Consider the following 16,995-nt stretch of genomic DNA (forward strand, 5'->3'; position numbering starts at 1 on the left):
AGAGTAAGTACCCAACAGCAATGAAAATAATGTGGAATACTAATCTTGGGGGAGAACATTCAACAGCTCAAGAGCTAATTTACTTCTTGATCTCATATATTCTTTTTAATTTCTTTGATGGATTTAGCCTGACTAAAATCCCCAGGGCATAACTTGGCTCCAAAACATGGTCCCATAATACCCATCTATCTTGGCAACTGAAGCAAATGTGCATCCTGGTGACTGATCACATCCCCCTGGTCAACCAGAATGCAGTCACCAAGGAGGCCAGGCCCGATGTGTGGGAACATGGAAGTGACGAGTTATCGTGATTGCCATGAGCCCATGATTTCCCTTGAGACCAACGCCCCTCCTAATAGAAGTAAAGACTACCTTGGGTCCCTCTGGCCACAAGGGAATCAGGGAGAGGAGGTGAAGCCTCAGGACTGGCCTCTAGCCACTGAAAACACAGCCAGAAATGAACATGCTTCTCTGATTTTGGACATGGGGAGGAGTGTTGATTACTGAGAAGAAACAAGATGAAGAACTTTAAAAATATTATTTGATAGGATCCTCACAACAGCCTAATGTGAGGTGAGTATGGTTATTATGTCCAGTTTACAGCTGAGGAATAAACTCAGAGGGTGACTTGCTCACAAACGGCTGTGGTGTGGCAGAACCAAATTCCACGTCCAATATGTCGGACTCCAAAGCCCACGTGGTTTCCACCGCACTGGGGCACTTATGATAAATTCATTTATTCTGCAGTAAATTAAGGGTAAGGAAGTCCTATCTCATTTTTTCCTCAATCTCTCAGAATTTCAATTTATATCATACTAATGTAGCCACAGTTTCCAAATTAAGAGTCCAAAAGATGACAGAGTCAAACTTCAACAATAAGCCATAAAATATCTTAACAAGCAGGGGCAAGTGGCTTTTTTAAAATTTAACTAACTGACAATAAGTTCCTCCACGGTCTAAGTAACAGCTATGCTTCTAAAGACTATCTGTATGTGGGATTTAGAATTGTATTTTAGAATCATATTTCATTTTTTTTAACTTTATTAAGAATCATATTTTAAATGCATTTTGTAAATAGCGTGCTAAAAGTTTAAAGGGACTATGAGGGACTATGATGAATCCTTTTGCAGAGAAGAACCTGTTAATTTATAGAACTAGATTATTAACTGCATAGGTAACATGTTGCTGCTAATCAGGAATCAGACCAGTAATCCCTTACGCTGGGTGTGGCAAGTACCAAAAAAACCACTGCCAACTAAGCTTCGATGCTGACTAGGTCACTTAAGGCCATCTCCGTGACTGAACCATCTAGTTTAAACGCACTTCCTCATCCTGGCCTCTCTGCATTGCTCTGACTTCGTGCTTACGTAAACTGTAATGCAACGATGATGGATCATCTTAGACTGTATTGTTCTTTTTATCAAACTTTTTTCTCTTTTTCATTAGAAAAGTAAGACATGCTTGCTGCGGAAAAGTTGGAAAATATAGGAAAAAAAAGAAGAAAATATATACCTCCCATAATCCCAGAGTTAACAAGATCCTGGTGCATTTCCTCCTAAGTTTCAGGATTCTCATTGCTCTTTTGATTTTTCTGTCTTTTACAAACCCCATGAAGAGACAGGGGAGATCTTTTAAACCTCTGCGTTTGTGTAAGCAACATGCTTGACGGATAAAGGAAGGATCACAGAGGGACAGAAGCCAGGTGCCTTCTGCCACAAGTGAGTAATAACGCTACTTCTGCTGGGACCTAGGGAGAGCTCAGACAGGCCTCCAGGCCATACCTAGCCAGCAACTGTGGACACTGTCAGAAAGCTGAAAGGATGGCCTTGTGGTTCACCGCCGGGGGGGGCGGGGGGCAAGAAAGACCAGCTTCTGGGGTTCCATTATAGAGTTTTATGCCTGGCTTTCACTGTACCTTGTCCACCATGACGTTACTAGGTGCCTGTGAGTGCATCTCAGAAAACCTAACATGTTGAGGTAAGCTTTCCTAAAATCTCTTTTAGGGGAGGCATGAAGGAATTTTTGGTCCTTGGTCCAGTTTCCTCAGCCTTCACTCACAGCCTGCAATCACTAAGCCTTTCAGAAATTGTGGAATAAAACAGCTGAGCTCTAAGGAGTAAAAATGAGGCAGTTTGTGAAGAGCATGAGACAAACTTTTATAAACGATACAATTCAAGTGTAGCAGTGAAGAGAGTGAAATCTCAAGTTGGACATCTGGGTTCACATGCCAGCTCTGATATGTGGTTGTGCAAACTTTTGCAAATCACTTAACTTTTCGGGGTTCCAGTTTCTTATCTATAAAATGGTAGTCTCCTAGGTTACTTATGAGGATTCAAAAAGATAATACATGTAAAGCACTTAGTACCATGATTGGTACATGGTAAGTTCTGAATAAATATTAACTTTTAAAAAGATACTAAAGAACTAACATCATGTACACTTTCAAACGTTATCTGTTTTCAAAAATGTAAAACAATCAGAGTTTCACGAGGAAACAGAGCTTTATAATCAACATGAGATTCCACAGGCTCCCTAGTATAAGTAAAAATAAATAAATAAAGAGGGGAAAAGAGAGACAATCTATTTGGGGGAAATGCAAGTCTAGGAGCAGGGCAAAATTAATGCAATGACCTTAAAAACCACTAGCCCCCTTTTCTTCTCACTACCTCCACTTCCTCAAACTCCCTTTCATAACTAAAGTCTATCCAGCAAGTTTCTACACGCATGTCCTTTAGACAACACAGGTTACATGAGTAGTGAAATGAGGACCTGCTACAATAGAAGGTAGAGACAAGTGCTGAATTCCATGGCACTGAGAAACACTCAAGGACTTATTAACAGATGTGACAAATTGAGCTAGCATCACAGTAAGCATATTATTATCTCATTTCCTTTTCTATCACCCAACCCAGTCATCTACTATCACGCACATGTTTCAGGCTCAGAAAGGTAAAGGACACGCTCAGAGGTGCACGGAACTGAGACCCAGCTCTGTGTGGGTATACGGCTTTCATCACTGAGCTTCCTGCACAAATACCAAAGAAGGACAGGTCAGGCCCTATGTAGACATTCAGTCTCCGTCACCTGTGTACAACTGACATTCATCTAGGCAGGCTCTTGCTATGTGGGCCTCTGCTACCAATTACAGCCAAGGCAATGATAAAACATGAAACAGATTTATTAGAAGTTTGGGAATGGATATCTGGAAGTACATGAAATGGCTGTAGGAATGACTTAAAAACCTGTAAATCTCTACGACTGAAAGAATGCCCATCAATTGCCTGACAGACAAAATCTTGATTCTAAATCTGGATGAGTCAGTGAATCCTCTGCATGGGGAGGGAAGTCCTGGTGCCTGCATCAGTAAGACCAGGTAATAAACTACACCTAGGAGAAACTTCCTGAAGGAAGGACCATCCCACGTGAAAAATGAAGCTGCCAGTTGTGCATGCCGGCAACAAGTGGCCACGCCTGAGTGAGCCTGAGGGTTATCTCTGAGGGTAACACTTGATGGTAATGCCCGAGAATGACACTTGAGCGAACACATGGGTGATACCTGAGTAAGCATGAATGGTGACAACTGAGAGAGTGCAAGTGTGACACCTGAGTTAGAAAGTGCTGTTGTTTCAAGTCAATAAATGTTTATGAGGGTAACTGTGTTAGATATCCATAATTTATATCAACTTTCCACTCTGATCTCAGCTAGCTTCCTTCTTGTACAACTTCATGTGTATTACAGACTGAGGGTATCAATGGTGATAATACGTTGACTAACAAGAAACTTGTTTCTGCTTTTCTTAGGAAACATAACTTAGGCTACAGCAGTGCCATAAACTCTGCCAGGAAGAGAGTGTGATGGATTACCAGACTGTCCATCAGCACAGTTACAGCCCACAGCCGAAGGAAAGGGATTCCTAGCAGTGTTTGCTCCTTTCTCATGCGACTGGTCTAATCTCCAGGGACAAAGGCATTGCGAGGACCAACTCTCCTGAAACTCCCAGGTAAATGAAGGAATGGCTGGGGGAGGTGGAAACAAGAGGACCACAGGGAATAGGTGTGTGAGAAACAATGTCCTTAGGACTCCATAGTGCAGGGAGCTCTGGACAAGTTAACAATGGTCACAGTGTTGAAGGAGCCCCTTCAACACGTCCCAAACACTTGTTCTGCACCCACCTTTGAAGAACACTTTGCAGAATCACTAGAAAGGGGCTCTTGGCTCTTAGGTGACCCTCTAAAACAGTCACACTCAGGTGCTATCTTCAGGTTTTGGATCCTAGGGCTCAGGAATCTGATAATTACACAAATATGAGGTCCCAACCCTTAAACAAACTTTACCTATTTGTCCCGGGAAAAAGAAACTGTTAGAAAAAGACACATTGACGGTGAGCCACTCTGCCATTTCACACACCCAGTTCCTTGGAGAGGCATATTGTGAAGCTCTTCTAGAGGTGGGTATCGTTAAGTACACAGCCTGTCCTTCCAGCCTTCTCTCTTTGACTCTAGCTTTGCTGGATACACTAGAATGACTCTGATGGCTACATGGTTAGAATCATCCGCGGAGCTTCTAAAATAATACCCACCTTCAAACATTCCTGGTGGGAATGTAAAATGGTGCAGCCACTTTGGAAAACAGTTTGGGAGTTCCTCAAGAAGTATGACCCAGCAATTCCACTTCTAGGCACATACTCAAGAAAACGGAAAACACATGTCCACACAAAAACTTGTACATGAATGTTCATAGCAGCATTATTCATAATAGCTAAAAAGTGGAAACAACCTACATGTCCAACAACTGAAGAATGAATAAATAAAATATGGTATATCCATACAATAGCATATTATTCAGCCATAAAAAGGAATGAAATACTGAGACATGCTATAACATGGATGAACCTTGCAAGTATTATGCTAAGTGAAAGAAGCCAGAGACAAAAGGCTGCATGCTGTATGATTCCATTTATATGATATGGCCAGAAAAGGCAAATCCATAGAGGAAGAAATTAGTGGTTGCCAGGCACTGGGGGCAGGGGAAACAAAGAGTAACTGCTAATGGTACAGTATTTCATTCTGGCGTAACGAAAATGTTCTGGAATTAGATGTTGGTGATGGCTGCATAACTTTTTGAAAATCCTAAAAAAAAATCACTGATTTGTATATTTTAAAAGGGTGAATAATATGGGTTATATCTCAATAAGAGAATTATATTTGTACACTTTAAAAAGGTGAATTTTAAGGTATGTGAACTATATGTCAATTTAAAATAATAATAATAATAACCTGCATCTGGGCCTCATCCCTGAGAGATTCTGACTTAAGTGGCTTCAGGGGGACTCAAGCAAGCATTGAAAGACATTATGATGAAACCAGAAAGACAAGCCACAGAGTGAGACAACATGCTTATGACACAGATAACTGATAAAAGACTCACACCCAGAACATCAGTAAGAAAAAGACAAAAACCCAGAAATGAGGAAAAGACCCGAACTGGCATTCCCAAAGGAGGAAATCCGAGAGATAAGTTACAACTACGAAAAGCTATTCAATTTCACTCTCAACCAGCAAAATGCAAAGTAAAACCACAATGAGTTATAATTAAACACCTCCAGACTGGCACCAATTCAAAAACCAATAAAGGGGTGGGAGGATGAAGAGCAGTGGGACTGCTCGTATGCTGCTGGTGGGAGTCTACACCACTGTGGAAAACAGCTGGCATCGTCTAGGAAGTGGAAGATACGCATGTCCTCTGATCCAGTCATTTCACAACTGTATACATATATATCCTAGAGAACTCATATACTGTGTACTGAAATACATGTACAAAGACACTGACAGCTGCATTGTTCAGAACAGCCCCCAAAGAGAAACAACCCCAACTGTCCATTAACAGAATAGTTAAATAAATTATAGTATATTCATATGATTGAATATTATACAGCAAACGAAAATGAATAAACTATAGCCATATGGAAAAATAACAGATGGAACTCAAAAGCATAATGTTGAGCAAAAGAAGGAAGACACAAAAGAATATATACAGTGCGATTCTATTCATACACAGTTAAAAAATAAGCAAAAACTAAGCTATATGGTTTATGGATGAATACACAGGTGGTAAAGCTGTAACAAGGAAGAAAGTGATTAGCATAAAAGTCAGGATAGCAAGGGAGTGTGACTGGGAGGTTGTTCGGGGACATGGCAATGCTGCAATGTTCTATTTCTTAACATGGGCAGTTGATTATGAGGGTGCTTGTTTCTTTCTACTGTACATGTTTAGGTTTTATGCATTTTCCTATATAGTGCTATTTTTTTAAGTAAGAAAAAAAGCCCCATAATGATCTAATGTAAAGCCAGGGTTGAGGACCACTGCATTAAAGGTAGGTCCACCAGAAATATATTTGGACTTAAGTTAATAAATGCCCACAACAGGAAAATATATATATAAATATTCTAAACTGTTAATAGTGGATATCTCAGTGGGGAATGGGGAGCAGGGTACAGTAAATTAGAAGGGACTTTATTTTTCTGTCTTCTTACATATTTTTGTAATGTTTAGATTTAATAATAAGCATTACTTTGGTTATAATAAAAAGATAACTTTTAATAAAAGAAGATTTTAAAATACCTGTGGAAAGATACACAAAAAATTTTTTGAAAATTAGTTGTCTCAGGAAAATGGAATGGAAGGGCTATTTTCATTGTACCTTTTGAATTCTGAACCCATGTGAGAGTATTATCTATTAAAATTTTTTTTTTTTTTTTTGCCACAGAGGATTTTTTTTTTTATTAAGATTATGATAGATTACAACCTTGTGAGATTTCAGTTGTACATTATTGTTAGTCATGTTGTGGGTACACCACTTCCCCCTTTGTGCCCTCCTCCCACCCCCCCTTTTCCCTGGTAACCACCGATCAGTTCTCCTTGTCAATATGTTAACTTCCACCTATGAGTGGAGTCATATAGAGTTTGTCTTTTTCTGTGTGGCTTATTTCGCTTAACATGATACCCTCGAGGTCCATCCATGTTGCTGCGAATGGACCAATTTTGTCCTTTTTTATGGCTGAGTAGTATTCCATTGTGTATATATGCCATATCTTCTTTATCCAATCATCAGTTTCTGGGCATTTAGGTTGGTTCCACGTCTTGGCTATTGTAAATAATGCTGCAATGAACATAGGGGTGCAAGGGACTCTTGGGATTTCTGATTTCAGGTCCTTAGGATAGATACCCAGTAGTGGGATGGCTGGGTCATAGGGTATTTCTATTTTTAACTTTTTGAGAAATCTCCATACTGTTTTCCATAGTGGCTGCACCAGTTTGCATTCCCACCAACAGTTCTATTAAAATTTTTATTTAAAATAAGAAAAATATTTCTCTCCAGCAGCTTTGCCCAAAGCCCACCACCAGAGATACATATCAGCAGCCTTTGAAACCTGCCCAGGAGTATCCTCTCATGCATCAGGTTCTTCTACAGGCCTACCTCCCACTACCACGGCACTGAGACAGTGACCTCATAGAGAAAGGAGCTATTCTCTCAGAGGAGGACTCACTTTACAAATGTGAAGTGGTGTGCCTGTCATTGCCCTCTGCCCAAATCTGAGTCCATTATACTTGCTAGATAGCAAACGAATTCCTTCTTTGTCCTTAGGCGCTACAGTGGGGTAGTAAGGAAGGAAGAGTTACCTCTAAGAGGAGCTCCACACTATCCACCTGAAGCTCTTGCAGGCCCACTATCTGCACCACATGCTTGCTATCTTCTCTTGCGAAGAGCCTGAAGATGCAAGAACATGGTTGGTATAGCAGAGCTTCCGTAACAGACTTTGTTCTCGCCTCCCCAGAAATCACCCCACCACACCCTGACTAAGCGGCAGTTTTCCTGTTTGGGTAGGATTAATGTGCACTCTCTCTGCCCACTCCCACACCTCCTAACTCCAGCCTCAGGCTCCAGGGGTCATCCTTGATTGTTGTAAACAAATCGGCAATTTGTTGAACAATTAAAAGAATGAACGTATAACCCAGATCTATGAGAATCAGTGGATGGTGTATTCCTGGTTACAGGGATTGGTTCAGGAGTGGATATGGGATCTCTGCTGGTCCAATCAAAATAAAGTACCCATCTCTGGTGGTTAGGTGCCTGGGGGTGGGGTGCCCTCTCTTTCTCTCTGGAAGTGAAAGCATGTGGCCCTGGGAGCAGTGGCAGCCATTTTGCACCCACAAGAGAGACAGTTTTGGAATGAAGCTAACACCACAGAAGGTAGAGTAGAGAAATGCAAAGAAACTGGGTCCTTACAACATCCCTGAGCTGCTGGAGTAGAAAGACCCTAAGATCTGACTGTCCTCTAGGCTTTCTAGTTACATGAGCCGATGACCTCCCTAAATGCTTAAGCAAGTATAAGTGGGGTTTTATTTTACTTGCAACATAAGGAGTCCTGATATACCTTCTAAGGGAGCAAGGAAGAGTTGGTGCTGCAACTGAATGCCTCAGGCCTGTGTGTAAGATCATGAATGATTATGGGCTACCATCATCACTAAATCAGATACAGCAAGGGGCATACATTGAATCTATATCAAAGACTCTAAGGTTATGTTTTTCCCTTAATAAGACAGTGATTAAGATTTAAAATGGAATTCTACTTCATAGCCAAAAAAGAACTGATTTTCTCAAAAAATTTTTTTTCTCAGTCAGTGCTTCACCTTAAGCTTCCAAATTTTTACAGAAGGATAGGACGAAAACAGCCTCACCAATGCCCATGACCTTTCAGTAAACAACTCTGCTGGAACAGTTAGGCTTCTGGATAAATGAAGGATCTGGCTTTCTGAGTCCTCATGTCACTCCCTGACCATACTCCCCAGGCCTCATGCCCTGAGCTCACCCCAGAAAGGTTCTTAACAAACAGCCCAAAATGTACTGATGGAATTTTAAATCCTATAAGCAAGACGTGGTGGCTAAGTTCGTGTGCTCCACTTTGGTGGCCTCGGGTTTGTGGGTTTGGATCTTGGGTGCAGACCTACACGTTGCTTATCAAGTCATGCTGTGGTGGCATCCCACAGACAAAACAGAGGAAGACTGGCACAGATGTTAGCTCAGGGACAATTTCCCTCATCAAAAAAAAGAACTTAATCTGAAGATCCTTAAACTGGTTTCTAGTTTAAGAGGTAGACTGAGCATATATACTTCTATCTACCTTTGTCAAAGCCCCACTATTATTACAGAAAATATATTTTAGTAAAAAAACAACGGATAGATCATAACAGCTCTAAACAAACAAGAAAGAGTGCCACCAGTGGACCAGGACATTTCAGAAGTCCCAGAAAGGTAGGAAACAAAGAGATATTAACCTATTAGTCAGCGGTGCTAAAAAACCAAAAAACCTACAGCCCACTTGCAGATTAAGTGGGGGTCTTCCTTAGTGAGCCCAGAGAACCTTCAAAACCAGGAGCTAGCATCCCCGTGGCTACAATTAAAGAATGCCAACATACAGGACAATAAATCTGGGTCATTGGTTCAAGAAGTGCACTCACAAACACACAGCACAGCAGTGGATTTTATTCTCATGCCAACTGTTCTTTAAAGGAGGTGGCCATTCTGACTGGAAGGGGCTCCTAATAAGGGTGTTGGGGTTTGAAAGAGTAGCTGTGACTGAGCTAACCTGAGGCTTCAAACACAACAAAGTCAGGGCAAAAAAGGCTACTCTTCCCCAAAGCAACCCAAGTAGCACCCTCCTTTATTTGGCAGTTGTGTCACGACTGAACCCCAACACCTGTACGTTCTCTGAATTGTGGCATACCTGAAGGTCCCCTTCTTGCTGGAATAGTCCACATGACAGAGGCCTCTCCAGTTATGCTGTTCAACACTCTAGTGCCCCTCTATGATGGGGGCCAGCCCTATCACGCTCTCCCTACCGAACTGGAGCCGCTCCTCCACCCCCACCCCCACCCCCACTCTAGTGCTTGTCTGGAGCACGTGGAACTTGCATGTTCTCTTGGACAGCTCCACAGGGATGCCTTTGCTGGGGGCTAGTCTTTTTCTCTAATTTGGTTTCCCCAGCCTTCCAGCATGCTCAGCCTCAACTGACTCCTCTCCACCTGATGTAGCTGCTCCCAACACGTCTCGGGTCTGGCTAATTCTGTTACGACAACCCTTTATCCTTCCACCTCCCCTACTCCCTCTCTCCTCCCTATTCTCCCAGTCAGTTGATACCTTCACAACTTCATTGCCTCCTATTCAATTCAAGTCATCTGTTCCAACCTAAACAAAACTTTATGCCAGAAAAATGCAATAGGGATTTAAAATCAGAGTTATTGAATATGTTTTTAAATTATGCTACTATGTTACAAGGGTAATAGTTTAAGCCTTACAAGGGTTAAAGTCTTATGCAAAGAAAAGAGATTTTCTTTTCTTTTTATGGATTTCAGGAGACTATCATTAAGTTTACCCTAAGATTATTGAAAGGAAAAACAAGAGAAAGTGGGAAACATTTATCCTTCTTCCAGTGCAATAACAGGTCAGAAGAATAGGAAAGGATTTAAGGACACGTTGATTTCCTGACTTCCTGAAATTATGACATTTTCATAGATCAAAATAAAGAGTTAGTCTTTTGATAAACATTAGGATATTGATCACTTAAAAAAATATTAATGGAAGGAAAATTTACATTTTTCTCTAGCTGAATTGACAGTTAAAAGATATGCATCTTATTTAGCAGACTCTCATTCCATAAAAGGACATTAAAGTACAAAGCCTCTCATTAAATCCCATGATTCAGTGGGACACTGGCCTACAACAATGATGAACAGATTAACAGTTTCCCACTCATATCCAGTACCTTTTCCTCCTGTTTAGGAGGTCATACAGCTGTCCACAGTAGATTTCATAGAAGCTAATCCACACAAAGAGGTGCTTTCTTGGCTGGGATACTTCTAGTTGCCTGAAGATATCTTTGGCAGCCAGAGCATACAGTCCTGGGTTCTGATGAGTTCCTATCATGGTGTAGGTCTTTCCAGCACCTGTCTGTCCATATGCAAAGCAAGTGGCACTGCCTCTGGGGGAAGAATCATTTGTATCACTTATACATAGTATGAGAAATGCTGATCTACACATGGATTTTTAATGACAAAAGTCAGGTAGGAAAAGAATCCTTGACAAAATGCAGCTATAAACATACAATCCTTTAAGGAGAGGAGGGCTTTATATTATAAAAACACAGGAAGAGGAAAAAACATTCTCAAAGCAGTAAATGAGTTTTCTTACAGGAATTTTTTATGGAACTGGTAAAACCATAAGACAACTCTGGAAGCTAAGGAAACAACGACTCCATGCGAGGTGCTTTAGAGGATCCTACAGAAGAAGATTTTGTGTTAATTCTGAAAGATAAGTTTGGTGAAAGAACTAATAGAAAATTAAATACAATAAATAACAGAAGATCATACGATAAACAGGATGGTAGTGACCACTCATTTGAATATTAACGAAGTTTAGACAGAAGTGACATCAACGTAAGCAAAATATTTGAGGAAGGACTCACAAAAGAGCTTCTCTCAGGGCCTCAGTTCTTACTTTCATCAATAACTACTGCATTACTTGATTTCTAAGATCCTTTCTAGCCCTGATGTCCTATGATTCTAAGTGCGAATCACTATTCTTGCATGTGGATATGTGTGTGTGCACACACTTGCTGTCTGAGTGTGAAGAACTGTGGAATAAGGTGGAGAGGAGAGTTGGAAGCCAAGATTATCTGAGTCTTGTGGGGCCCAACTATGCAGTACGAAGCAGAGAGTGAGCACAATGTTAGGTAGTACGTAGCTACTGCAGACTCTTGAACAGGGACCACATGGATTAATAACAAAAGTAGCTACTTGCAGCAAGAAAAAGTCTCTGCAGGGACACAGGGGTAGGAGGAGGCTGGAGGTGGGTAGAGAGATAAACACACAGAAAGGGACCTGAAGCCAGATACCAGCCAAAGAAAGAGTGATATGACAAGAGCAAAGGAACCATGGAAGTGTGGGAATCGAGAGACGGGAGCTAATCAGATTTGTCTTTTAAACCATAGCTCCCAGCAGGGTGGGCACTTACATGGGCAGTGGCAAAGTTAGGAAAAAGATTACAGGAGGAAAATTTGAACACGCTGAACAAGATCTAGCAGAATGAGAGTAAAGAATAATATCTACCTTATCTTCTGAACATTTTAGTGATTAGCTTTTTTCAAAAAACAACAAATATGGGCATGAAGAATCTCTTATTACACCTTACATAATTTACATTTAAGTTGTACTTAATTTGCAACTCACTATTTTTTTATTGGTAATGTCTCAACATTCAAACTCTAACTTATTTTAGAAATATGCTCTCTCAAAAAGCACTCCCTCAGGGCCGGCCCAGTAGCATAGTGGTTAAGTTTGCATGTGTTCTGGTTCAGTCGCACCTGGGGTTCATGGGTTTGGATCCCGGGCATGGACCTACACACTGCTTATCAAGCCACACTGTGGCAGGTGTCACACATATAAAATAGAGGAAGATGGGCACAGATGTTAGCTCAGGGCTAACCTTCCTCAGCAAAAAGAGGAGGATTGATGGCAGATGTTAGCTCAGGGCTAGTCTTCCTCAAATGAAGACAAAACAAAAAAAGCAGCAATCCCTAGATTTGGTGAATAAGAAACTGAACTTGAAAGATATTTCATTTTTTTAACCTGCTCATAAAAATAACAAAAAAAATTTAAGTAACTTCTACAAAACAACAATAAAAAGACTACACAAAAAAAGACCAAATGAAGATATTTGAATGGCCAATAAGCACACAAAAAGATGTACAGTATCATTAGGCATTAAGGAAATTCAAATTAAAAACACAAACAGATACAGTTCCATACCCGTTAGATTGGCTAAAATAAAAAAGACTGACAACACCAAATACCGTGAGGATACAGAACTGCAATTCCCATACATTTCTGCTGGGAGTAGAAAAGCACATGGAAAATTGTTTAACACTTTCTTATAAACATATGCCTATCCTATGACCCAGCAATTCTATTTCTAGTTGTTTTTTTTTTTTTTTTGGGGGGGGAAGATTAGCCCTGAGGTAACATCTGCCACCAATCCTCCTCTTTTGGCTAAGGAAGAGTGGCCCTGGGCTAACATCTGTGTCCATCTTCCTTTATTTTATACTTGGAAGCCTGTCACAGTGTGGATCGATAGGTGGTGCATAGGTCCGTGTCTGGGATCTGAACCGACAAACCCCGGGCCACTGAAGCAGAATGCGTGAACTTAACCACTATGCCACTGGGCCAGCCCCATTTCTAGGTTTTTATCCAACATAAGTGAAAACATGTCCACAAAAGACTCATATAAGAATGTTTATACAGCTTTATTCATAACAGTCCAAAACTGGAAACAACCCAAATGTCCATCAACAGGAGAATGGATAAACAAATTGTGTTAAGTTCACAGAAGAGAATATTACTTAGCAATAAAAACCATGGATACATGCAACAACATGTACTAATATAAAAAAATTATACTAAGCAAAAGAAGCCAGGCATAAAAGAATATATATTGTAATATTCCTATGACATTCTAGAACAGGCAAAACTAATTTATAGCGATAGAAAGCAAGTCAGCGGTTATACAAGACCCGGGGGTGAAGGTGGAGGATTAACTAAAAGGGGATAAGAGCACTTTCTGGGGTGAGGGAAATGTTCCACATCCTGTTCCAGGTATTGGTTACTCAGATATATACAACCATCATAACTCATCAAACCTGAATAGTTCTTAAGATCTGTGCACCTTATTACATGTAAATTACACCTCAATTTTTAAAAATTATAAAAGTTATTTAAAAAAATAAAAGTGAAAATACTCTGGAATCAGTAACTCTAGAAGGCTGTTCAGCATTTTCTATCTGTGCGTGCCTACATTTTAAATATACAACAGAAGCCTCTAGTACCTTGTCTGCCCCATTCAATGTTTATTAAGTGTGAATAATTATTTCAAAATTTTAAAAATACATTTCAAAAAAGTAGATAAGTGATAGTCACTTATTTATCCTACTCCAACGAAAAAATTAACGCAACTATAGCTAGAATACACAATTCCTATTATTAAAAGTTCAGACTAGCTACAACCACTTAAACTTTTTTATTCTGAGGACTTTGATGAAATTATATTGTTGTCAGCTTATATTTGTCTGCTAAGCACAGAGAATCAATATCATGAGTGTAAAGGAAATTCTGCTGAAAATTTCCAAATGCTTGGTAAATCCTGTAAATAGAGACACTGAATTTTTCAGAAGAGTCTAATTTAAATTCATTAGATTAAAACAAAAATCCACATTTAATTCAAAAGAATTGAGGGCTGGCCCCATGGCCAAGTGGTTAAGTTTGCACGCTCCACTTTGGCGGCCCAGGGTTTCACTGGTTCAGATCCTGGGCACAGATATGGCACCACTCATCAGGCCATGTTGAGGCAGTGTCCCACATACCACAACTAGAAGGATCCACAACTAAAATACACAACTATGTACTGGGGGGATTTGGGGAGAAAAACAAAAAAAAAAATGAAAAAGAAGAAGATTGGCAACAGTTGTTAGCTCAGGTGCCAAACTTCAAAAAAAAAAAAGAATTGAAAAGCACAAGTGACATTTATAAAGAAATATGATTTATGGAAGATAGAAAGTAAACACCAAGAGAAGCAAATAATTCCTACCATACCCAGTGAAAATATGCTGAATGAGTGGGTGAGTAGTCTTCATGTAGACATCCCGATTGGTGCACGCCTCACCAAAGACTTCATCGAAATAAAAAACATGCTGAAAAAGAAATTTGGTTTTTATAGAAAGAGACATTTTCTGGATTTTCTTTACCACTATTCTAGTTAACACATGATAAAGGCATAAGACATTTTTAACTAAGAGTAACTGACCATCACAAACAGAGATAAACAAGTAATCAACAGCTCTCAAATGACAGGGCCTTCTTTTACTTGAGATCTCTGTAGACATGTTTTGTTTTTGGTGAGGAAGATTAGCCCTGAGCTAACATCTGTGCCCATCTTCCTCTATTTTATATGTAGGACGCCTGCCACAGCGTGGGGTGATAAGCAGTGTGTAGGTCCGAGTCTGGGATCCAGGCCTGTGACCCCTGGGCCACCGAAGCGGAGTGTGTGAACTTAACCACTACGCCACCAGGTGGCCCCTGTAGACATGTTCTTATAACGTAAAAACTAAGGCACACAATTTTTGTTCTCACTTAAGTGAAGTAAACTGATGAGTACAAGAGTGAGCCAATCCTCCTCAGGTCAGGAGAGGAACTGAATTCTATGATTTTCCTCATAGCCCAGCTAGGGCCAGCATATTTGAAATTTTGGGGGAATTCTGGGGGAAGATATCCATTCTATAGGTTACATAGCTTAACTTTTTATTCTGTAAACATTCATTGCTCAGCTGGTAGCACGTATATTGCAGTAGGTACTTCAAGGGGCCCACAGATACAGACGTTTTTACCCTACCATTACCCCATCCCACCATCTACAGATGTTAATCCAGACAAATATACCAATGACTATAAGGTGGAAAAAACTTGAAGAACATATGCCCTCTGACTGGGACAGACAGTATGGAAGACTGTACTGAGAACGGACCATGGGAAAGAAGAGGAATTTGAGAGGTAGAGATGGAGGGAGGGAAGGTATTCCAGGCACGGGAGAAACACGAGCAAAGAGTCAAAGCAGGAAAGCACACGGAATGTTTAGAGAACAGGGAGAGTTCAATGTGGTTGAAATACAGGATCTTGGTAGGTAAAAAAGTAAAAGAGAAGGCTAGAATAATGAGTGAGGACTATGTCGTAGGGGTCTTGGACACCAGCCTTAAGGCAGGGGGTGGAAGGCTCATATTTAATTCAGTCAACAGTGGGAAGACAATAAAAACTTCGCAAAGGAGAGGGATGATCTGAGCCATTTTACTGGAAGATTAATCTGGCTTCACACTGTGAATGGACTGGGAACAGGGAAACTAGTACTTCAGTGGTGAGGTAAGAAAGGTTTAAATTAGATGATGACGACGGAAATAAAGAGGAGATGGACACATGAGAAATTTGGCAAATGACTGGATGTGGGGAGCTGGGGAGAGAAAGGAGCCCAAGATGACCCCCAAATGAAAAACCATTGTAATCTAGAAGAGGAGATATAGGAGACCCCATTAAACTGGCTCTAGAAAGCATTAGTTCAGCAGCCATATTGTCTGCATAATTTAGAGGCTTACATGTTGGCAGCCCAACTGTATCTGAGTAGAAACCCTAGTAATTTTAAGCCTGACTGTAGCATCATAATGGCTGAGGGCCATTGAGTCCATACACACTGAATGAGAAATGAGGTCCTATCTTCTGCTACCTTTTGGGTCTGCTCTAAATACCCAGTTAAGGAAAAACTGTATGGGCAAATCCAGAAAAATAGACTTGGGTCAATTTATTGTGGGGTACTCTACCCCAGGTTCAATTCTGTTTCCTGTACCATTATATTAGAATGGAAACTTGTTAGGTCATCTGAGAAGAAAATTAAGGCCACAAAGTCAAATTTATCACTTTAAAAAAAATCTCCAGGGGCCAGCCTGATGGCATAGTAACGCTTTGCTTTGGTGGCCTGGAGTTTGCAGGTTTGGATCCTGGGTGCGGACCTAGCACCACTCATCAAGCCATGCTGTGCCGGCATCCCACACAAAATAGAGGAAGATTGGCACAGATGTTAGCTCAGCGACAATCTTCCCCAAGCAAAAAGAGGAAGATTGGCAACAGGCATTGGCTCGGGGCCAATCTTCCTCACCAAAAACAAAACAAAACAAAATTCCAAAAGTTAGTAGGTGAGAAAAATAATGAATCCGTGCAGCAAGACAAAGAGATCTGTGAACCTCTGGTGCTTTGAAAAATGTGATATGATTTTAAGAATCATAAAATGTTTATAACTGTTGAAGCTGGGTGATAGGTACACTGGGGGTTCATTAAACTTTTGATTA

The 16,995-nt window shown here is 40.5% G+C and overlaps 1 protein-coding gene across 2 annotated transcripts in view; it reads right to left on the minus strand.

Annotated features, from left to right (window-relative positions):
- The window catches only part of KIF24 (kinesin family member 24), a 60,457-nt gene that overhangs the window by 17,362 nt on the left and 26,100 nt on the right, over positions 1 to 16,995 (minus strand). For both annotated transcript variants that reach the window (XM_023627486.2, XM_001499631.7), the window contains 3 exons: positions 14,702 to 14,799; positions 10,825 to 11,040; positions 7,682 to 7,769 (listed from right to left, as the gene is read on the minus strand). In XM_023627486.2, coding sequence (XP_023483254.2) covers positions 7,682 to 7,769; positions 10,825 to 11,040; positions 14,702 to 14,799 — 402 coding nt within the window. The remainder of the gene's footprint in view (positions 1 to 7,681; positions 7,770 to 10,824; positions 11,041 to 14,701; positions 14,800 to 16,995) is intronic.

Source organism: Equus caballus, chromosome 23 (genome assembly GCF_041296265.1).
Source record: "Equus caballus isolate H_3958 breed thoroughbred chromosome 23, TB-T2T, whole genome shotgun sequence".
NCBI classification, from domain to species: domain Eukaryota; kingdom Metazoa; phylum Chordata; class Mammalia; order Perissodactyla; family Equidae; genus Equus; species Equus caballus.